General features: G+C 50.6%; 5 protein-coding genes across 5 annotated transcripts; 3 read left to right on the top strand and 2 right to left on the bottom strand.

Moving 5' to 3' along the window:
- Positions 1-335: 335 nt before the first annotated feature.
- Positions 336-992, top strand: L3040_004079 (uncharacterized protein; the record flags this gene model as incomplete). The annotated part of the gene is made up of 1 exon (XM_007297131.1): positions 336-992. One exon carries the CDS (start codon positions 336-338, stop codon positions 990-992), a length of 657 nt encoding a protein of 218 aa, XP_007297193.1.
- Positions 993-2,621: 1,629 nt separating this feature from the next.
- Positions 2,622-3,720, top strand: L3040_004078 (uncharacterized protein; the record flags this gene model as incomplete). The annotated part of the gene is made up of 3 exons (XM_007297132.1): positions 2,622-2,712; positions 2,835-3,249; positions 3,303-3,720. The coding sequence occupies 3 exons, from the start codon at positions 2,622-2,624 to the stop codon at positions 3,718-3,720; spliced, it is 924 nt and encodes a 307-aa protein (XP_007297194.1).
- Positions 3,721-8,537: 4,817 nt separating this feature from the next.
- Positions 8,538-9,724, bottom strand: L3040_004077 (uncharacterized protein; the record flags this gene model as incomplete). Its single annotated transcript, XM_066153969.1, has 3 exons — positions 8,538-8,582; positions 8,637-9,268; positions 9,598-9,724. The coding sequence occupies 3 exons, from the start codon at positions 9,722-9,724 to the stop codon at positions 8,538-8,540; spliced, it is 804 nt and encodes a 267-aa protein (XP_066011851.1).
- A 3,647-nt stretch (positions 9,725-13,371) lies between these two features.
- L3040_004076 (uncharacterized protein) lies at positions 13,372-15,189 on the top strand (the record flags this gene model as incomplete). Its single annotated transcript, XM_007297134.2, has 1 exon — positions 13,372-15,189. The coding sequence occupies one exon, from the start codon at positions 13,372-13,374 to the stop codon at positions 15,187-15,189; it is 1,818 nt and encodes a 605-aa protein (XP_007297196.2).
- A 1,260-nt stretch (positions 15,190-16,449) lies between these two features.
- L3040_004075 (uncharacterized protein) lies at positions 16,450-22,725 on the bottom strand (the record flags this gene model as incomplete). The annotated part of the gene is made up of 2 exons (XM_007297135.2): positions 16,450-18,923; positions 19,032-22,725. 2 exons carry the CDS (start codon positions 22,723-22,725, stop codon positions 16,450-16,452), a joined length of 6,168 nt encoding a protein of 2,055 aa, XP_007297197.1.
- Positions 22,726-22,874: the final 149 nt, after the last annotated feature.

Below are 22,874 nucleotides of genomic sequence, written 5' to 3'. Positions count from 1 at the left end.
TCAGACACTCTGACTCTGATTCTTCGCTAATGCTATATATGGATGAGTTTATTTTCTGTACCTTGTGATTCAAGCAGCACTTCAAGCATATAGCCGTGCACTCCCGTAAATTGGCTAGAATACGATGATTAACTGAAGCTACCCCTCAACTATAAAAAGAAAGCCAGCCGTCGCAGATTCGCATTCTTTCCAATCAGATATCAACATCGCAAAGCAGTTCCTCGAAACCTCCACAGCCAAATCCGACTTCCTCGTCTCGACCAAGTATCGCTATCCTCAACCAACAACTTACCCAACAAACCTATCAACGCCCGTTTGCCACCCCACTCGATATCATGGTCTCGCATCCTGATTTCAAGCATTGCGCCGAGCGACTAATCCGAACCAGATTGGTAATCGGCCAACTGCTCACCGTCGTCGGAAGCGAATACCACGGCTACCTCGGCGTCATCTGCTCCGGATTCTGGGGCGCGACCCCCGTCCTCGACAGCGACGGCCAAATAATGCACAGGTCAGACGGCCGGCCCATCTTCCAGAACAACATCACCGTCTCGCTCTACGCCAAGTGCACCACGCGCGAGGGTCCCACGACAAAGCTTATCCAGGACCCGCTGATACGCAGGCTGCTCCGGCTCGCGGACGATCCGACCTTCTCGGCTCAAGAGCTGGGACTGAGAGCATTTGAGGGTATCAAGTTCAAGTGGGTTTGTGTGCAGACGGCAGTTACGGAAGAGTGGATAGTGGAATCGGATGCGTCGTCGTCGGAAGAGTCTTTGGGGTATCATTCAGAGGCGTCTTCTAGGCCCCAGGAGAACTCGCCGGTGGGGTCCCCGCCGTATTTAACTTCCTCGCCTAGCAGTGGGCCTTCCACGGGCGGTCCTCCAAGCTTACACGAAGCGGACGATGAGATTCCAGTAGGCGATCAAGTTGCAGTGGGCGATCAAAGTCCAGCAGGAGATCAAAGCCCGGCTTCAGAGTCTGGAGGAGACTGATGTCAGGACTTGGGAATGCTTGTGGAGCCACAATGTATCCTTCGCTGGGGATTCGGTTGGCATGGTCTTTCTTCCGAATGGCTAGACCACTGGAGAGCTGTTTTGTGCCTATTGCAATGCATTACTGGGTTTGGTAGACTGGGGATCGAAAATAGCTACATCATTCGAAGTCCATATGTAAGAGCATGCTTTCTTGAGATTTTGCGGATCGAACGTGATATTCATGGGGTTGAGATAGTTAAGTCTGAGAAAGGGGAAAGTGAGGCCCATTTCCTGACGTGGGACACTGTTGAGAACTGCCTGCAGGCTGTGATTAAAGAAAGGAAAAAAAGTAAGTGATGGTGGTGATCCGTATTGTAATCAACACCAAAAGAGAACTGCGATTGTCACCTGATGATAGATCGTTCTCTCCGGCCTTAGTGGAAGCCTTAGACTAGCGGACCTCTTAAAATATTTTTTACCTGTGTTATATAGCGTAGCAATGCTGGGCTTCACATCACCACCAGAGCACGGCTCTGGTGGTGTAGCGGGGTCACACCTGCTTCATTTGCTAATCTGATTAAAATCCTTTCCTTCGGGTTAAAGGGTTTTCAAGGCGCATGTCTTCCCCGGGACGCCGGAGAGGATATGTGACCGGAGTTTTGCTACTTTTTTCATTGGGGGTTATGTACTAGCGTGTTGGTCACGCGAGTTGCAGTCGTTGATGAGGCTCTGCTTGCTCGGGCGATACCAATCGTAAAATGAAAGCCAGGGATTTAGGAGCTGCGGTGCCGCAAGTTTTTTTTTTTTTTTTTTTTTCATTTTTTTTGGTGGGGGGGGGGGGGAGGCGGAAGTGAACAATGTTCTCAGGGGAGATAGAAGGTAGCAACCGTCTTAAGAGCTTTAGACTTCAACGGGGGAAGAGATCATTGGGATGCAGAATCCAGAATACAAGATATTCAAGCATGTCTCTAAAGCAGGAGAAGTGAAAGGCATGCAGCGAATTGACCGTCCGGAACAAGAAATCTCGTGACTTGGCCAGCTTCCCTATAGGGAAAGAGCAGTGTGTTCCCTCCACGTGCTAATTTGATCACGCGACATACAAATTTCTTGAAAGCAGAACTTCGAAAACATTGCAAATGATACCGTATCTAACACTAAGTCGCTACCACCGGGCCCAGCACCGGACCGATGATAGCGAGCTGTCAAATGAATTGAAATGCAGTGAGGTCACGAGAAGTAAGCTTGATGTTCAGGTAGATTATCGGATGTATACCGGTACCTACTGTAGTCAGCAATCAGCCAAGCCACAGGCCCCACTAATGACGTCGCAGAGAGCTACCCTTGCCCCGCAGTCCGAGAGGGCCGGGCGGGATTCAGGAAAGAGCGGCAGGACCAGACTTGACCAGTAGGTAAATACATAAACATTGAGACGCCTCGACTCCGCTCTCTTTTCCCGTCATTCTCTTTTCAATCTCTCTCCTCGCCCCTTGAGTCTCTTCTGTATAGCTTCAATTGCGTCATTCGCTTCACAAAGGGCTCTTTGTTGACAAACAAGAGTTTGGGTTAAAGCTTGAATTCCCGGATCGCGCAACAAGCTTCCCCCCAAGCAAGGGTCCTACTTGTTGGTTGCAATTCAATATCGCGACAATGTCAACAATCGAGAAAGCCCTCCCGAAGCCAGGCATCGAGCTATACAGTGGGAAATACTTTGCTGCATGCGGACTGGGCGGGATAGTCGGTTCGTGAATGCCCTCCCCTCCTCATTGGCCTACACCAACGACGACGACAACAGCAATCATATTTGACCTCTCTCCCCCGTCCAAAACAAAGAATATATGCTAAGAATTGCTTCCGCCCCAGCCTGTGGCCCAACACATGCAGCAGTTTGCCCCCTCGATCTCGTAAAATGCCGTCGCCAGGTCGACTCCAAGCTCTACTCCTCCAACCTGCAAGCCTGGTCTAAAATCTACAAAGGCGAGGGGCTCCGTGGGGTGTTCTTTGGGTGGTCCCCCACGTTCGTCGGATACTGTATGCAGGGCGGAGGTAAGTACGGGTTCTACGAGGTATTCAAGTACACATACGGGGAGCAATTGTTCCCAAACATGAACCAGACTGCCGTGTTTCTGGCGGCGAGTGCCAGCGCGGAGTTTATCGCGGATCTCGCGTTGTGTCCGTTCGAAGCTGTGAAGGTCAGGATGCAGACGACCTTGCCGCCGTTTGCCCATACTCTGAGAGAGGGCATGGGAAAGGTGATTAAGGAGGAGGGGTATGCTGGGTATGTTCTCTTCCCCAAGTCAGCAGATATTATTGCTTGCTAATAGAGAGCAGCCTCTATAAAGGCCTCTACCCCCTCTGGGCTCGCCAGATCCCCTACACTATGGTCAAATTCGCAACCTTCGAAACCACGGTCAATGCCATCTACAGATCCCTGGGCAAGCCCAAGTCTTCGTACAGCGGCTTGCAGCAAACCGGTGTCTCTTTTCTGGGAGGATATATCGCAGGTATCGGGTGTGCAGTCGTCTCGCATCCTGCCGATGTCATGGTCTCCAAGCTTAACTCAGATCGCAAGCCCGGAGAGGGTGCTGGCAAGGCCATGAGTCGTATATACGGCAACATCGGGTTCAAGGGGCTGTGGAATGGACTACCGGTTCGAATCCTGATGATTGGAACTCTGACCGCGTTCCAGTGGTTGATTTATGATAGTTTCAAGGTGGGCCTGGGCTTGCCTACCACGGGTGGCCATTGAGGGGTCGGTTTTAGCAGGAGTGGGGAGAGATTTGGATGTATCTCGTTTATGCAAATACAATTTGTTGGAAAACAGCCTGTAGCATTCATTGTGCGATGTTCTAAGTTCATGTCCTTGAGCTCGATCTATTTACGAGTTTCATCAGATAACATAAGAAGCGACGGGCTCTCCACACCTTGGATCAAGTGAGGACGGTACATCATCTTCATCTTCTTTGAGCCTGCCTGAAGCTATGAGCATAGAGATGCTAAGTCGGCAGGGGGGTTTTTTTTCTTTCTCGTAGCTGCCAGTGATCAGGGGGTAAGTTGATGAATGAATGAATGAATGGACGAGTGAATGAATGAATGAATAAAATTATAGTCTCTTTTCCCTTAAGCTCATTACTGTCTTTGAGTTACATATCATATCGAGAGAATCGTTGGACTGAGAGAGGCCTGGTCAATGGTGCTCTAGGTATCGTGGAAGATTTTAATTGGCTTCCTAGAGCTGATTGTGATCAGGATATTCCTATTATGCTGGTCGCCTTCGATAAGTACGATGGACCTTACCTTTGTAAAAACGCTAAAGGTTAATAAGTCGTGCCGATTACTCTTTCAAAGAGAGAGTTTATGTTAGGGAATGTGGCTTGCACTCGGATATAGCTCCCTTTTACTATTGCTTTCGCTATTACTGTTTACAAATCCTAAGGGATTATAGCCGATAGGATAGTTACGAATTTGACTGTGAGAGATCACGTTATTGGATTGAGTTACGTCGCTGTATCTTGGGTCAAGACCTTAAGAGGTCTTCTTATTGAGGAGCTATTCGATTACTTTCGTTTTCAGGTTACGAAGGTTTCGAAGACTGAGACTATGAGACTCGCTGATGTAGCACGTCGCCTCTTTTAGCATGTTCCTCTCTCTATCTTAGAATTGGATTAGGTCACGTTATTAAGGATTCGCGGTTGTGGATGTATAAAGGTCACGTTTTGGTGATGGAGCTAGAGGTATTGACCATTGACGACTAGAGATATACTATTATTTCGAACTTCAAATCATTTAAACAAACACCCCTTTTCAAATTCTGTAAACTCTTAATTGCGCGTATATACCTTGGTAGGTGCACTCCCAAGCTCGCTTTGATGTTACGTAAGCTGCTTGCCATTTACGTCAACTTACTTGATATCGGTCTACATTTATACTTCTTCTCTCGGTAGTTACTGCGAAACTCATTACGCGATCCCTTTGTGATATTCTGGGTGAGCAATGCGCTCTTGGAGTGGAAAGCGTCATCTCCTCTTCTTTTCTTTTTGATAGTCTGTCGGGGTCGGGGATTGAGAAATGAGTGTTTGTGTGTGTGTGTAAACCGCCGCTCCTGAACTCTGGGAGATCCGCTCTTGGGATTTGAATTGTTTGAGCAGGGCGTAGGTAGGTAGGTGGTAGGTATATGACAGCAGCATGAGCATGGCAGGAGTTTGCTCATTGACAGCAGCAACTCTATCTATCGATTTTGTAAATACCTATTCAAATTCAAACCCAGTCTGAGGGGTTGAATTCCCCCCTTTCTTTTTTAACATCTTGGTGGAAAGGTCATGGATGGGTACAGTACGTAGCTGAAGTGCTGGAGAATCCTTGACTGGGATTCTCTGCTCTCTTCATGGCTGCTGGATCTCCGGGCTTGTCGAGCATTTCATGAAGTACTCGCACCTACTGGGGTCTTTGATTTTCGAGGAGTACGCTGCGGATAGGGATGGGTGGGTGTGTGTGTCTGGTGTATTTATGCGCTGCCTGACCTGATCAGACAAGACTCATCCCATGTCCGAAGCTGTGAAATTGAATTGTTGCATTGGGGCTGATCTCACAGATGTGATTAAACTGTCAAATACAGTACCTCTTTCCAAAGAGCTCATCTCGAATTCACAGCGATAGAGCTAACCTCGAATTCACAGCGAATATCTCCAAGTGATTATCGCATCAGCTTGACCGGACATATAACACCATGCTTTTTCCCTTGCGAACGGGTTTCTAGAATCACGCTATCCAAGCCAGCTCCATCAGCAGATGGGCAGTGACATCTGCTAGCGGAGCTCAGACTATATAGTCTTTCGGCTTTCTATAAACGAGTAATCGTCCTCTCTCCTCCTCCTCCTATAATGAATCGCATCTCTCTTCGCGATGCATCTAAGCCAGCTCCACCTAGGACATCGGAGCCAAGAAGAGGCTTCCCGTCGCTATCTTGAATGTATGTAAAGTACCCGACCCCGATCCCGCTCCTGCTGTCACTCCGCTTTCTATCCCGCTGCTCTCGCATGCGCGCCTTTTCGGAATTCCGCATGCGTCTCTCTCTCGTGCTAGAGAGAGGCTGCCTGCCACAATGGATGTTCTCAGCCGCTAAGCGGTGAATGAATTGGGGAAATTTCTTAGCTGGTTAACAGATGACATTCGGTCGACTACCGGATGCAATGTATAATAGTGAGAGAGCTGGTACCTGGCAATCAGGGGAGACATGCGCGCTGCGACGTCATCCTAGACGAACCCATATAGGCTCCGCGGAAGAAACAGAATCGACCGAGTGCTTGACGACCTGTTCGAAGTTGTTTACAGCCCAACGATCGTCAGTCTTGGAAAGCGCCTTTCGCGAACGAGGCTTGGAGTTTGGCGTCTCACGAATCGTCTAGGGTAACGTCCACGCCGGTGGATCGAATGGCTTGCGCAGATGGAAGATGCTCGGGAGGAGGTATAGAGGAAGGGTCTATTTGTACAACTGTTCCAAGGCATGAATGAGAGCTTGCAATGATTTCTGAAGCTCGTTTTATCAGTGGGTGCGTGCCTGAGTACAGGACCGTGGTACTGCATGGCCTGGTTGCATAGCTAGCATCATTTGCATTATATTCACTTCCGCCCTTAGAAAAGCTATAAGAAAATATCTTCAGCTCCTTTTTTTTTTTTTTTTTTTTTTTTCAGCTTCTAACCAGAAAATAGCACAGGCAGTAGATTGAAAGCCAAAGGCTTCGCCGATCAACCAGAGCGCGCCTCAATCGCACTCAAAGCCCTTCCCAAGCTATCAACCAAGGGCCGAAACAGGAAGAAACTCGATCCAAGACCTGAAAGTCAATTTTGGAACCTATTGATGCGGTGTGGAAAAGTGGCGCATGTTCACTTGCTTGAAAACATTATAGAGATTTAAAATAGCAGCAATTATACCTTTGTAATCTTTCACTTCTCATCTTCGCATGCTTCCAAAATTGAGAAATTCAGATGCCCTAAAGGAGATTGGGTAATTTCGTGCGTAGTCGCAATATTATCGCTAGGTATATTTATTAAGCCGTTTCTTGTGCCTCGTCCTAGAGATGTATAATACCTCTTCTGTACATTCGCAGCCAAGAGTATCGCAACGTTCAAGAATTAGCACAGAGCTTATTTTCTTTTTTAATAGCCAAGCAAATCCCCTCTTCCCTTCTTTCCAAAAAAAAAAAAAAAAAAAAAAAAAAAAAAAAAAAAAAAACCTTTCAGAATCGGAATCCTACACATCAGCCATAGCCCGCCAGTCCCCAACACATCCAACCACCCCTCTCATCAATTTCCAAAACCGAAAACCAAGCAAGCAATTTTTTCCCCTTTTTCCTCTTCTTTTCTTCTCCTCCTTTCACAATTCCATAATTCAGTCTTCATCTATAAAAACAAACACTCACCTTCATCATCATCTTTACCCTCCACCCTCCACCCTCCACCTTTCCAAAACCCCCAATATACCAACCAGCCCCTCAACAACCCAACCAGCCTCACTCAGCACATCTATATACCCATATATCCACATAACCATCCATCCTAACCAAACCTCGCAAGCAAAAAGTTCAAAACCGCTAACTCGTACCTGTATCCCCCCAGCCCCAGCCCTAGCCCCTGCGCCACGCTCCGAGTTCTCCGAATCCAAGGACTATATATATATACATATACATACATATACATACATACATATATATATACATACATATACATACATACATAAATACACATATATATATATTTCAACAAGCTAAAGCCCATCCACTCAAACTATCTCTTAGATCATAGACACCTAGCTTTCTAAACATGTTCAAAGCTGTCCTGTCTCGGTATAGGTATAGGTACGGCTATAAGTACACCTATAAGTACACCTACAAGTACCTATAAGTACCTATAAGTACCTAGAAGTACCTAGAAGTACCTAGAAGTACCTAGAAGTACCTAGAAGTATAACTATAAATAAGCACAAGTAATACCAATCCTTCCAAGTACGTACCAAAAAAAAGCATTCCTCGATCCTTATCTTGGAGAGCAGCTTTTTTTTTTTTCACTTTGTTGCATCACGGCAAGCATTTGATATGACCCGGTATATGAAAAAAAAAAAAAGAAAGAAAGAAAGGATTTGAGTAGAAGGCAGATCAGAGGACCGTGATTTTGGTAGATATATCTAAGTAGGTAGGAGTTTGAAGAATATTTAATTTAATATTTCATAGGCATAAAGTGGAATCCGGCATCCTATGCGAGCGTGCTTCCTGGCGCTGGAAGGGATAGCATGCCAGGCACTTGCCATAGCTAGAACGTGTGGCAACTTCAGCAAACCTACTTGGCGAGAAAATCCATTGGGCGAGGCCGTGCGAGTGCAGATACTTGGTCAGAAGTTGAGATTTCATATCAGAACAAAAGCAAAGCTACCCGAGCTACCTACAGCCAGATATCCATATCCCAATCATCAGTCGCGATCCTATCACGCTGTATAAAACATCCGTCCGGTCCCGCAGCAGAAACTCACGCCCAACGCACAGCATGGCTCTGGCTTTTGCAACGCCGTACGCCTTAGATATCAATTCCATCAACCACAATGCCCTTCTTCCATTCATACTGCATGATACGCTCAACCTCCGTTGCCGCCTCTTCGCTCACCATAATACTCACCAGATACAGGCTTGCATCCAAACCAGTTGTGATGCCACCCGATGTCAGGACGCGCAACCCACCCAGGCGGAGCGCAGCACGACGCGCGTTGCTCTCGCGGCGGGCGTTGCTCTCCTTCCACGCATTGCTGCCCTTGCGGCCTACGGAGGTTCGGCGAGCGTCGGACTTGCGACGGATATATGGGTTCTCGTTCTCGTCACCAATATCAAAGCGGAGGTTGTTGACCACATATCGTTCCTCGACAACATCGCATCGCTCGGCCAGATCGCGCTGCGAGATCTCGGAGCAGATCTTCTCGAACTTGGCGTAGGAGTCGGGGTGTGTGGTGGCCGAGAGACCGGAGAGGATGCCAGCTTGGGCGAGCAGCAGGGAGCCCGTACAGACGGAGAAGACGGTACGCTCCTTCTCGGGGTGCTTCTTCTGGAGGTCGGCGAAGGCTTTGATGAGGCCGATGGGTTCGGACTTGGATTTCAGGAGCGAATCGACGGAGCCGCCGGGGACGACGAGGATGTCGAATTCGGAGAGGCGGCCGTAGGCTTCCTTGAAGCCCATGTGGGCTTGAAAGGAGACGCCCTGGGCGGAGACGGTGAGCTCGTCGGCGGCGACGAAGGTGGCCGAGAAAGCTTTGGTGGCTGTAGGGGTAGGGTCGGTAGCGTTAGCTTCTTTCACACTTGTTTAGATGGTGGTTTTGGACTCGCAGATGCTGAAAACGAGGATTGAAGATAGACATCGGCAGGATGTTATGAAGAAATTGATGGCATTGGTATTGGAGGTGGCTCTGGATATATAGCAGCAAATCAGTAGCTCGCTCGAGTCCACCGCCGCTTGGTGATGATCGTGCCATGCTAATGCGGGGGGTAAGTGGATTTGCGGGGTAGCTCAAGTTGAGCTCGCCGCCGGGGCCGGGGAATTGAAAGCTGCGGAATTGAGATTGGGATTGAAGATATACATCTTGACTTACTCTCATCATTGGGACTGTGCCTGGCCTGGGTCAAGACTTCGAGAGGGCCGATGAAGTCCATGGCGTCCATGCCAGCATGCAGTGTGAATAACACCTTGATGATCGGGACGGGGTCGGTGGCTGCCATGATTGCGATGGATGGCTTGGTTGCTGTTTGTTTGGAAGGGGAAGATGAATTGATGGTATTGATGTTTCTGGGTTGTATGGGGGATAAGCTGACGGAGGAGGAGGAGGAGGAGGAGGAGAAGGAGAAGTAAAAGAAGAAGAAGAATTCGAAGGACCAGAGCTGGATCGAGCTGACTGAAGTGAAATGCTCACGTGGTTTTCTGGATTGATCGTACCACCAAATCGAGCTGTGTCTGTGTCTGTGCGCCCCTGAGAATGCGGGGTAAGTGGATGGATAAGTGGATACGGTAGCGTCACTTTAGTGGGGTCGCTAGTCCCTGGTCACGTTCAGAATAGCGGGTCTTACCGTTGAGATGGAGATACTTCGTATAAAGGTCACGAGAGCAGCTCCACTCGCCCCTTTTCAAGCTCGCCATTCGTCGTTCATCGTCTTCACTTTGCGTGCAACAGGGAGGGGATTCGCTTGGGATTCCTAGTCGACGAATTCGGCTTCGATTTATGCACTGCGAGAGAGATGTTTCGCTGTATTCGGTACCACTACCGGACTACCTTACTTCCGCATTGCGTTGCGCCCGCCCTAAGCCCCATATTTACAATCAAGTTAACCAAGCGAGGACACGCAACTTAATTCACGGTGGCAATTTACAACGTAGCTGGCTGGCATAAGAGCCGAGAATGTGCTGGAGAATATCGCTATCGTCTTTGGAAGGTGCGCCCGAGGAGTAGCTAGGGTATATAAGCAGAGCTTCGTCTCTCACTTCGATCCAAATGCTGAGCGCATCGATACAAACCACCACACCAGAAAACTGCTCGGACACCGAATTCTTGACTCCTTATAGTGCAACACTCACTTCTTCCACGACCGATGATCCCATTCAAGCAGCCTTGAGTGGGAATATGGCTCAGGCAAACCAAAGGGGTCAACCAGTGGTCCAGAAAAGAAAATAGGATAGAGAGGACCATGAGGAATCTGACCCTGGTCCAAGGAAGAAGAAGACCGAGAAAGCGAATCACACAACCCAAAATAACAAGGTAGCATCGAGTGTGGCTAAGAAATCGAAGCCAATCCAGAAGAAGCAAACAATTCCCACAGTATCCGATCCACAAATACCGAGACTCGGTGCAGCCTGGCCCTTTGAGGGCGGACATTCCACCTTGGGCGAGCGACGTAGTATCCCCGTCCCCAAACCTCGTCATGCACTTGGAAAGTGGCATTGGTATGCCGCGGCGTGGGTACGTTGATTGCCCAATGGTGCGGGTCGCGAGGGTCTGTCGGGTGGTAGGTATATCACAAGATTGAGAGTACGTCTCGAAGTTCACGAAGTTGTAGGCGGGAATCTGGGTGTCGGGGGAGAGAAGCCTCGTCGGCGTGACACCCGCAGTGTCGTCGGGTGCTGGACTCGTCAAGGCATTGCGAGAGGGTGTGCCGCGAAAAACAGAATTTTATTTATCTATCAAGTAACTGATAGCCAAGAAGAATGCTTGTTATTCGATCATCAGAATGATATTGATTCTTCGACAAAAGAAAGAGTGGCAAGCAAGAAGCAAGTCTCTGTTTGGGATAGCTATCTGCCCCCGAGCATTTTCTGACTTTGGCTATCCAAAACGGACAAAAGAGAGGCAAGTGCCCCCCCGGCGACATTCTCTATCCTTCAAATGCAAGGGACAGTTTATTGTCGAACATATTTGATTCTTTCTTCGTAATCTAAGAAGCCGACGTCGCTAATCTCTAGGTAGATTCGGTAAAATAACAACCTTCTTCAATTGCAATCTATACTCTTACATACTCGTTGATCAGCCTGAATACTCGCTTCATCTGGTTCGCATCTCACCCTCTCTTGACTTGAGAGTAATACTGTTGCTCCATCCGTGTGGTTACAATAGACGTCGTCGATACATGCAGATAGTACTTCGGTACTTTTACTTCGTCGAATAGGCGACGGCAGCTTTCCTGCCATTTGATCTCAGTATATATACGTATATTTGCTTCTCCCGCTTCGTCTGAGAAATAAGTAAGTCGTAAGTAAGTAAGTCGTAAGTCATAAGTCGTAAGTCGTATTAAACCTTGCTGCACGTCGCGGAGGGAACCGACGAGCAGAGCCCCGAGTACCCCAGTCCAAGCCAGCACCTTTTCTACTTTACTTACTGTGTTAGAGATCACAAGTTTTCCCTACTCATGATTAGAGACTCATTGCATATCTACGTTCAGGTAGGATACGTCTTTTTTTTTTTCAGAGCCCGGCGCAGATCTTGCGTTGCTTTTGAGAGCACGTTGGCTTTTACGAATCTCGAAATATGGATCGCTGTGCTTGTGATTGGCGCAGTTCTGAACTGGGCAGACGGAGATATAAGTAAATGTACAGCGAAGGTATTGGGTGCTTGATATGCCCGTCGGTACCTGCTTGTCGAGCAATGGCGATGTTGATATTGATGTTGATGTTGATGAGGATGTGGATGTGGATGTGGATGTGAATGTGAATATGAATGTGGATGTGGATGTGGCTCTTCCCACGTGATAGAGTGGTGGCTGCTAATCATGTGACCCTTCTCTTGGTAAGCCTCTGAGCTGGGTGATGATCAGATTAGATAAGATTAATTACCCCTTTTTTTGATCGGAGATTTGACCGACCGGCCGACCGGCCGCCCGACCGACGGGTGCAATATCCGTACGGACTGTATACTAATCGGGCCGACTTCTTGCCGTGTATTGTGCGAATATACTTGAGAAAGCGGGCCGTCCGTATCGCTTGCACCGGCTGTGTCAGTTAAGTTGGTCAAAGTCTTCTCTTTCTTCTCCTTCACTCTTCCCTTTGATTCTCTGACCGCCCATGTCACATCTTATCCCGCCAGGCAAATCAAGTCACGACAAGCCACGCTTTGCACCGAGAAGCAGAGGGGGGACGCGGTGGGTGGTCGAGCACTGGTGGAAAGGCGATCTGATAAGATCTTGGTAGATCTTGGGCATCCGAGATCGGCCCTTGGCATTGGCAGGTGCCCCGCATGCGACGAGCTTTGCGGGTTGAGGTGCACTCCGGAAGCAGGAACTTGCCATTTTCCATGACGTCGACCCGTAATTCGATAGTTGATTGGTAGGGTATTACTTAATCAATCGTCTTTTCAACATTCTTTCCCCAACGCTACTGTATCGGGTACCTGTTTCAGCCGAGGTGGAGGGAAGGTGCCCCTGCTTATCTGATCTGATGTGATCCGCTGTACTCGCACCCCACCCCCCACCCGGCCAGTTCTCGGATCATGGACCCCACATCAAATCCGCCACCCCTTCCCACCCAAATATGCCCGGGCAAGAAGGAGATCTTTTACCCTTCGACCCTTCTACCTACGCATCTTCCATCTCTTGCTGACGACTTCCTACTTCCTACTCCGGTCAAGGTCCCTCGCCAAATAAACCCCGGCCGAGCCCAATCCAGCCCAACTCCTTTTTATAAGCACACACCTCTCTCCTACCTTTCTGTTCTTTTCTTTCTTTTCCCTTTCTTCTTCCTCCTCTTCCTCTTCATCCTCGACTACACCACACACCTCTTTTCCTTCTTGACACCACTACTACCATCCGTCACCGTCACCAGTTCCTACTTCGACGCTGCATCCTCCTCCTTTCAACCCCCTATCAACCTCCGATCAACCATCACCATGACGCGCCCGATAGCCCTCCGTACTATGACCACCTCCCACTGCATCCCGAAAGAACCCGTCACGTCTGAATCTGCCGTCCCAGCCCTGAGCTACTCCTCCTCTTCTTCCGCCGACGAGATCGAAGAGCCTCCCCGCCCCCGTCGCGCCTCCACCAAGCTCATCTCCCAGAATGCCGCCGACCTGCAGAGACTTATCGGGGAGCCGGGCACTCGGCTAGTGGAGAAGTGCTGTGGTGGCGGATGCTGCATGGCGGTTCAGAAGACGGATGGCCTGAGCTTCGAGCGCGTTCCGGTCCCCGATAATGACGCCTTTAAAGCGCTGGGCTTGAAAATTGGTCCTATCCCGGCGACCCTGTCTGGCATTCCTGATCTGCCTCCTCAGCATGTCCATATTGAGAGCATCAAGAAGGGTGCGGCGATCCAACCACCGGCGGACTCGGGTACCTCTTCGCCAGAGCTTTCTACGGCCATTGACTTCACCCCCCATCCATCCAACGAGCCCGTCAAGATCGATACCCGAGTCCACCCTCCCAGCTTCGTCCAGCCGCACCCCCCTTATGATGTCTACTCAGCCAAGATCCATTCCGCCCGCGAGCTGACGAAACCCGGCGCCGAGAAGAGAACATACCATTTTGACCTCGATGTGACAGACTACCCCGAGGAGTCGGGCGTGGACTTCAAGGTGGGAGGAGCCATCGGAGTGATGGCACCCAACGAGAGCTCTGTTGTGGATGATCTGTTCGACCTCCTCCTCGTACCCCGTTATCTGCGCGATCGTGACATCCTCCTCAAGACCGACAGCGGCAGATGGCCTACCGTGTGGGGTGAGGACCAGGCCCGCGAGATAACGACCACCCGCCGCGTACTCCTCACCTGGTGCAGCGACGTCCAGTCCTACCCTCCAACCAAGCCTCTGCTGCGCGTCCTCGCCGAATACGCCTCCGATCCCAACGAGAAGAAGATACTGCTGTTCCTCTGCTCAGCCGAAGGCCAGGGCGCTTTCTGCGACTTGAGAACCGGCTCCCACATCACCGTCAACCAACTCCTGCACGCCTTCCCCTCTTCGAAGCCACCCCTCGATACCCTGCTCTCACACCTTCAGCAGCTGATGATGCGCTTATACAGCTTGTCCAACGACCCACAAGAGAACTGCGTGTACAAGGACGGTTGCCGTCGCTTGATTGAGTTTGCCGTGACCGTCCACGAGACTCCCGACTGGCGTGGTGGTCCCCGCACCGGGGTTGGATCGGGCTTTTTTGAGCGTCAGGCGAAGGAGTTCATCGAGGCCGAGAAGAGAGGGGAGAAGATTGATCTGCGGGTGCCCATGTTCAAGGGCTTGATGGCCAATCCGCTCGCGAAAGAATTCGTGTCGGACGGCCCCATGCTGCTGATTGGTGCTGGTGTCGGTATCGCTCCGTTTCGCGGTTTTGTGCAACGCCGGCTCAAGAACGCCAACTGCGCGAATAAAGTCTGGGTCCTGCAGGGTGTTCGAGATTCTCTCCTCGACGAGCTATACTCGGGCGAGTGGGGGATGCACGAGAAGGAGGTGAAGAAGGTGGTGCAGTCGCGAAAGCACACGGGCAAGGGCAAGTATGTCCAGGACGAGGTTCGGGCCCAGGCCGACCTGGTGTGGTTCATCATCAACGCTCTGGATGGCCGCGTATTTGTCTGCGGCAGCAGTAAAGGCATGGGAGAGGGCGTCGAGGAGGCCCTGATCGATGCTGTCATGCTGAAGGGCAACCTTGTGCGCGAGGAGGCGGAGAACTTCTGGAAGCTGAAAAGGGAGGCTGGGCAGTACATTTCCGAAACGTGGTAGATTGGATCGCACTTTGGGGGTGGGGATTTGGACGTATCGGATGGGTAGTCCACATTGTATATATGGGGCTTGGGATGGATTCTGTGTGGGAGGCAAGGCGAATGGCGTTTGGGGGGTTGCATTGGATCGGAACGGATCTCGGGCGGTATTTTGGCATGGCAGACCAGATGCATGGCCAACCTGGATCTGGGTGGGGTAAGACTTGAGGTCGTCGGTGGCTAGGGCACGAGAATGGATGGGTGTATGATAGGAAACGAAACGAAACGAAGTGATATGATTGGCGGGCGGGCGGTACATGAATGCATAAAGATACACACATAGAACAGAACAGCAAATGGTAGCGCGAGCGATCAATTGCATCCATCCATTTTTACCTCGAGCGAGCAATTGCTTAGGGTAATTCAGTTCTGCAAACTCAAGAGAGATAATTAATTCATTGGTCTTGAAATTCCTTTTTGGAGGGGTGGTTTTTTTTCTTTTCTTCTTCATAAAAAGCATCTCCAAATATCTACCTGTATGTAGGTATAGCAGCTATTATACCGTACCACTGAAATTGAGATGTATATAAAAAGTATCTATAAAATGTATGTATAAAATGTATATATAAAACGTAATCAAAAAGACGCCATCACCCATTCGTCCGTCTACCTATCTATACATCTATACATCTATACATCTATCCATCTATTATGCATCGGTCTCGTCGCCATGAACGCGACAGCGGCAGCGAAATCCTATCTACATGGTTTATAGGTATAGATGATAAAAGAAAATTAGAGAAAGGAAAAAGAAAAGGAAAATGAAAATGGAATGGAAATGGATGACGAGAGAAAAGAGAGGAGAAGAGAAGAGAAGAGAAGAGAAGAGAAGAGAAGAGAAGAGAAGAGAAAGAACGAACGAACGATCCCCAACGCCACCACTAGTCCTATCTCGGTATGTTAATATAGTATAGTAGGTAAGTAGGTAAGTAAGTAAATCCACGCATGTATGTATGTATGTATATATATATAGATATAGGTTAACAGATCTGAGAGTGTGCATCGCTGGCAACTTTCGCGAGAGATGGAGATAGAGAGAGAGAGAGAGAGAGAGAGAGAGAGAGAGAGAGAGAGAGAGAGAGAGAAATGAACAAAGGAAAAAGAAAACCACCAGCAACCAACCAACCACCAACCACCGGCCAATCATTCCCCCAAACCAAGCCATGCCTATAAGAAAAAGAAACAAAAGAAATAAAAATCCCACTTCGCAGTCTGCTCTCCTCTAAGACCGCCCCGTCTCAATAGCCGCCATCCTATAATGCGCACTATCCTTACTCCTCGACGAGGTACTGGCATTACTACCCTTCCGAAGCCGTCCGCTCGCGCTCGCACTCATCAAAAACATCTCGCTCCGGTCCAGCAGCAGCGCGTTGCTGTTATTATTAGGCTGATGTTTCTGGCCGTGGTGCGCAACCATCTCGTCGAACTTCTTGGTCGTGCCGATAACGCGCCCGCCAATGACTTCGACCGCGTCGCGGGACTTCCTGGCGATGGCTTCAAGGCGGGGGATCTCGAACTCGGCCATGGCGCGCACGCGGCGGCTCGTCGCGTGCAATTCCTCGTCGAGGGAGGCGAGCAGCTCGCGATTGCTGTGGTCCAGGACGACGTTCTTGACCTGCGACGAGGACTCGAGAACGGCCTTGTCGACGCGGGCGATGGCAGCGCTGTTGACGCGCACGGCGGCGTCGATCGTCTTCATGTTGTCCGTGATGCTGTCGAGTTCGGTCTGGAAAGAGATGGTCATCTGGTCGATGGTGCCGGACAAGGCGTTCGTGCGCGCCTCGCCTGAAGCCTCGAGACGAGCGAAGCGTTCCTGTGTCTTGCCGTCGAGAGACCTGATCTCGTCCCCGAGACCCGCAATCGCACTATTCTGACTGCTTGACATTTGCTCCGCGTGTAGCTTGAGCCCTCCCAAGCTGTGCTTCAGATCGAAATTCGTCTTCTTCACTTCCGCTGTGATGCCCTGATGCAAGGCTTCAACGGCGTCACTCGTCGTCTTTGCTCCGCCAAGAATGGACTCTGATAATGTCGCGAAATGACAAGCTTGTGCCTTTCTTGACTCGGTCGACTCGATGGTAGCGCTTTCGAACCCCTTTTGGGTAGCGCCCAACAACGTGTCCGCGCTCTGCTGTGACCTCTGGGCGAAGGATTCCAAAGATCGGTGGGACTTTTCCATCTCGGCCTGGAGATCTTTGTGCGTAGCTTCCATGGCCGAAGTCGTGCTTTCCATCTCCTGCTTGAGAGATGCGGAAACCGTGGTCAGGTTGGCGCTGAGTGTTTCCTTCGCCTCGCTCCTCTGTGTACTGGCTTCCGCGAATCCTCTGCTAATGTCGCCAGAGAGTTTATCAGTCCGCTGCTCCAGTGATTTACCGATGGTATCCAGAAATGCACTCACGCTGGTGACATCGGAAACAACTCGGTCCTGTGTCGATCCCAGGGCGATTCGGGTGGTTTCGGCCTCCTGTGTGATAAGTCCCGAAAGCGTAACCATACTGGCCTCGCAAGACTTTTCGGCCGCGGTTCTGTGTACGATGGCGTCTGAGAATCCCATGTTGATGCTGTCCGACAAAGTGCTGGTGCGATCCTCTAGGGTTTGGTGGATGGTCTCCGTGGATTTCTGGATGTCACTTACTCCGGAAAGAATTTCTTGCTGTCTGGACTCCAGGGCCGCACGAGCCGTGGTCTCTTGCTGGGCCAGGTCTGTCTGGCCTGCCAATATGCCTTGACTTTCCCGGACAACAATCTCGGAGAGAGATTTATACTTAGAATCTGTAGATGCGCCAACAACCCTGACTTCAGAAAGAAGGTCGTGCTGGCCAGATTGAATATCCGCGATGGCCGTCGTTTGCTGCTGGACCAAGTTTCTTACGCTGACCAAATGGTCACCCGCAATCTCTCCGGCATCCTTCCTCTCAATCGCAGCAGCCTTGAACTCTCTGTCCAGATCTTCAGAAATCTTTCCCAGAGATGCGCGAAGAGTCTCCAGCCATTGATTCGTGTTGTCCGTCCTAGAAGAAAAAGCTTCCCTGACTGTCTCGATCAAGTCGTTCACCTTGCCAGTCTCGCGTACCACGATATCCGAGGAGGACTTGCTTCCTGTTTCGATTGCTGCGAGGGTGGCCTCATGCAATTTCATCGCATTTCCAGATGCCTCCTGGGAGATGGAATCGAGCTTCTGAGATGTGCTGCTGAGATTCTGCTGGTTCGACTCTAGGAGCTTGCTTTCCAAGTAACTTTTCGTCTGCTGTATCTCCGCTACCGCAGCCCCAGATGTACCTCGAGCTTCACTGACAATGATCTCGGACAGATCGGAGCACAGAATCTTCCTCAAATTTCCGACTTCCCGGATGATCGATGCCTGAGCAGCCTCCAAATTCGACGTCACAGACATTTCAGACTTCTCGGCGTGGCTAACCACTGCCTCACGTGTTGTCATAACCTCACACTTGATTACCCGGGTTTCGTCTTGTGACTTTGCAGTCTCCACTGCCAATCTCTCCAGATCAGCATGGATGTCTTGAACGCGAGTGGTGACATGTGACTTGAGGTCTTCAAAGCTGGACAGCATCATTGTCGTTGAGCCGTCACGAAGGGATGATTCTTTCAGACTTGAGACATCCAGGATGATTGTTTCCAAAGCCTTGTTAGTCCCGCTGGATGTCTTTTCCAATCTGGTGTCAATTTCTTGACCCATATCTAATCGGTAATGTCAGTGTTTGGTCCCCGCTGAATGTGCCAGGAAGTAAAGGAGATGACAACCAATGAAATTATCGCCCCCCGAGTCTCGCGGTGAAATTTACTGACCTGTAATTTGAGACTTGACGACATCCAACCCTGCCACCACTGTGGACGTCAAATCGGTATTGTTGCGTTTAGCCGATTCGGCGAGGCCTGAGATGTCCAGCTTCATAGATTCAAAACACTTGCTGGTGTCACTAGAAGCCTTCTCAAAGACCTTCTCAATATCACCGCGTAATCTTGCCACTTGCTCCTCACCGGAGTTGCGTAACTCTTGAACGCCTGTGAACCCAGCGTCTACTGCTGCCATTGTCCTTGATCCAGATGTATCAATTGCTGTCTGCAAGTCGCTGGATAACGAATCGAGCTGCGTGCGTGTGGTGAGGGCTGACTCTTGAATGGCTGCAAGGCTTGCGGCGTTGACCTTCGCAGTCTGATCCAGATCCCTGGTAATTTGTCGCAGCTCCGAAATGTCTCTGTTACCGGCTTCCACGGCCACTAGAGTCTTCGATCCAGATGTGTCAATCGCGTTCTGCAAATTGTCTGATACGTTATCGAGTTGACTACGTGTAGTAAGGACCGATTCCTGAATGGTTTTCAGGATTGCTGCATTGGCTTTGGCATTTTGGTCTAGGTCCCCGCTGACTTGTCGTAGCTCTGAAATACTGGTGTTCCTCGCTTCTACTGCCGTCAATGTCTCTGACCCAGAGGAGTTGATACTGGCCTTCAATTCGCTCGATACGGCATCGAGCTGTGATTGTGTGGCAAGAATAGAGTCGTTGATACTCGTCAAGCTTTTTGTGTTGGACTTCAAGTCGTCGGATACTGCATCGAGTCGAGTACTTGTAGAGAGCACCGATTTCTCAACTGTCATTAGCTTTGCCGTGTTGGACTCTGACGTCTGGTCGAGCTTCTCAACCGCAGCAAGGAGGAGAGCAATATCCTCGGTAACCTCAGAGACCGGTCCGACGGCCTTTTGGATGCTAGCCAAGTCTGATGCAAGCGAATTCGCATTAGTCTTGGCAGCCTCCTCAATATGCAGCAGCACTGCACCGTTTTGCTGTAGCTCGCGACTGTGGACATTCCCAAAGTCCCGGACGTCGGTCACGAGAGTATCGATCGCAGTAGAAACGCTTGACTTGATACCATCCGCGATCAAAACTCTATCGCTATGTGCAGCCTGAAGAGATGATGAGATTTCATCTTTGAGGGCTTCTACAGCAGTCGTTGTCGGGGATAGGTCGATTGACTTGAAATCCGCTCTCAGGACATTGGTTGATATGGAGATCTTCGAGCCCAGCTCTGCCTTAAGTTCGGCAAAAACGTCGCTGTTTGACGAGTTTATGCTTGCAGCGGCATCCAGGAGATTTTTGGCCAACGCCGTTTGAACTTCTCGAATAGCCAACTGAATTTTTTCTTCACCGGACCTGACCTCCTTGTCAAGAGCGAGGACTGCCTCGTGTGAATTTGCCATGGAAATTCCGTTCTGCAGGACCAACTCCTCGATTTTGCTCCATGTAGTACTATCCTTGATCTGTTCAATGCCAGCCTGGAGCGACTGAAGCACAAGTTCCGTATTACTGTCAGTTTCCTTCGACCGTATGGCCCCGTTTTCCAGCATAGACTTGAGAACCGCCAGCTCCCTGGTCGTACTTGACGACTCAAAGTTCCCAGATCGAAGGATTTCGGATATCTCAGAGCTCTTTTCGCCAATCTCAGTGATCGATTTGTGCCATGTCTCTCCACGCTCACGTGATGAATGTAGCAACTCCTTGACCGAGGCAACTTCCGCCGCTTGCTTGGAAATGCACGTCTGAGTCCAAGATTCGATCTGCAGGAGAATCTCATCTTCTTTGCTTGCCTCCTGTACCTCTTGGAGCATCCGTATCGTCGCCTTGGCGTCATTCGCGTGTGCCGCCTGGCTTGCCTTGATCAATTCCCTGGTGGAACGAAACTGCTCACTGCGATCGGCATTTTCGGTTTTCAGGAATGCTTTCGTCGACCGGACTTCCTCGAGAACTTCGACAGTCGAGGCATCGATCTTCTCGGCGCGAAGCTTGGCATCCTCTGCAATCGACTTGAGTTTAGCTTGCAGATTCAGATCCATTGCCCCGAGTTGCGAATTAATCTGCTCCACCGTACATTTGGAGCTCGATTCCAGTGACGAGGCAAGTTTTCGCTCAATACTCGCTTTAACTTCCGACAGACTGGACGTCAGCTGATCCAAGGAAGAGGTGTCGTACACTTTTTGCTGAATGGTATCGAGTGACTCTGTGTGGGAAGCGAAGGCGGAATCGACGTTTGATCGTAGTTCTGAAAGTGTTGAGGCCAAGTCATCGAGGAGTCCTCTGTGAGGCTTCACATCTCTCACCACCCCCGCCATGTTCGTTTGTAGGTTGTCCAGCTTGGCCGTGTGAGCGGATAGAGGCTTTAGGCCATCTTCGACTCTGCTGATGGTAGACTCCAAATCTTCCAGCTTGCTGATCGTATTCGCATTCGACCCCGTCAGAGCCGTTTCCACTCTTGTGAACATTGACGAAGTCTCACTGAGTCTCTTCGCATGGGTCACAGCGAGGTTGTCGAGAGAGCGGACATGCATCCGGACCGCCTCGACATCCTCCTTGATGGATTCCGCGTTCTGTTCCTGGAACTCGGAGACCACGTGGCACGTCTCATTCGTCGATTCGACCGTGATCTGCATCTTTCCCACCGCGGCCGCGATCGTGTCCAGCTTGGACGTATTGGCAGACAAGAACTTGGAGCTGATGGATGCCAGATTTTTCGCGGCTTCGGCTTCCTTCCTGAAGTCCGAGACGCCTCTCTCTATCGCCTCCAACCTCGCAGTCTGGGTCGAGATGGCCGACGTGTCTAGGGCCGAGACCTTATCGTGGATGGCTGTGATGCTTCGTCGGAATGCCTTCTCGGAAAATTCAGCTCTTGAATTCGCCTTGGTGACCGCGGCGAGGACGTCGTCCTCTTCCAACTTGGCGCGCATCGTCTCCACTACCTCGTGGTTGTTCCTCACCAGCCTGCCCACGTCCTCGCAGGCAGCCACGACCTTCCGTTGCAGAGCATCGACTTTCTTGCCCAGCTCTCGCTCCACGCCCCAGACTCGGTCGCCCAGAGTCGTATTCCGGTCCTGGAGCTCATTGGAGATCTCGCCAAACCTGATGGCCGTCCGCAAGTCGGCATTGACCGCGGCCTCGTTGATCTCCCCAAGCCTCCGGTCGAGGTCATCCATACGGCTGCCCAGGCTCTCGAAGCGACTTTCCATCGTCGTCAGCAGCTGGGACTGCGTGGACGCAATCTCGTTCAATTCCTTGCCGTGATCCGGGATGACAAGGTCGTTCACTTGGGCTTCCAGCCTCTTCTGACCTCCTCCCAGCGCCTCCAGATCCTGGGCATAATCCGGTATCACCAGACTGGTCAGGTGATCCTGGATGGGATGCAGCAGCGTCGGGACATCCTCGATATGGGCCTGCAGTGCGGATTCTAGATTGAGGTTGGCGGTTCTGATCTGGCCGAGCTTCTCCTGGGTTTTGGCAAAGGCCGGGTCAATGTGCGACGCGACGGCGATCTTGAAGGCATCGCTCTCAAAGGCGGCCAGCACGGCACGCTCGACCAGCTTGGAGATGTCGCGATCGTCGGCCCAGGGAAAGGCGCCGGCTGCCGTCGCGGGTCTCTTTGCAGCGGGGATGCCGGAATGGGAGGATTGACGCTTCTCTTTGAACCAGCCGATGGGAGATCCTCTCAAGGACATGTTGGGGGGGGAGGATGGATGATGTCGAGAGGGGAAGGGTGGGTAGAGAGAGGATGAGGCTGAGGATGAGGCTGAGGATGAGGATGAGGATGAGATTGAGGAAAAGGATAAGGATGCGGATGCGGATGCGGATGAGGATAGATCATGAT

The sequence above is a fragment of the Drepanopeziza brunnea genome (assembly GCF_022702325.1).
Source record: "Drepanopeziza brunnea f. sp. 'multigermtubi' strain 214-2 chromosome Unknown ctg6, whole genome shotgun sequence".
Classification (NCBI taxonomy): Eukaryota; Fungi; Ascomycota; class Leotiomycetes; order Helotiales; family Drepanopezizaceae; genus Drepanopeziza; species Drepanopeziza brunnea.
This window is presented reverse-complemented; position numbering and strand designations above follow the sequence as displayed.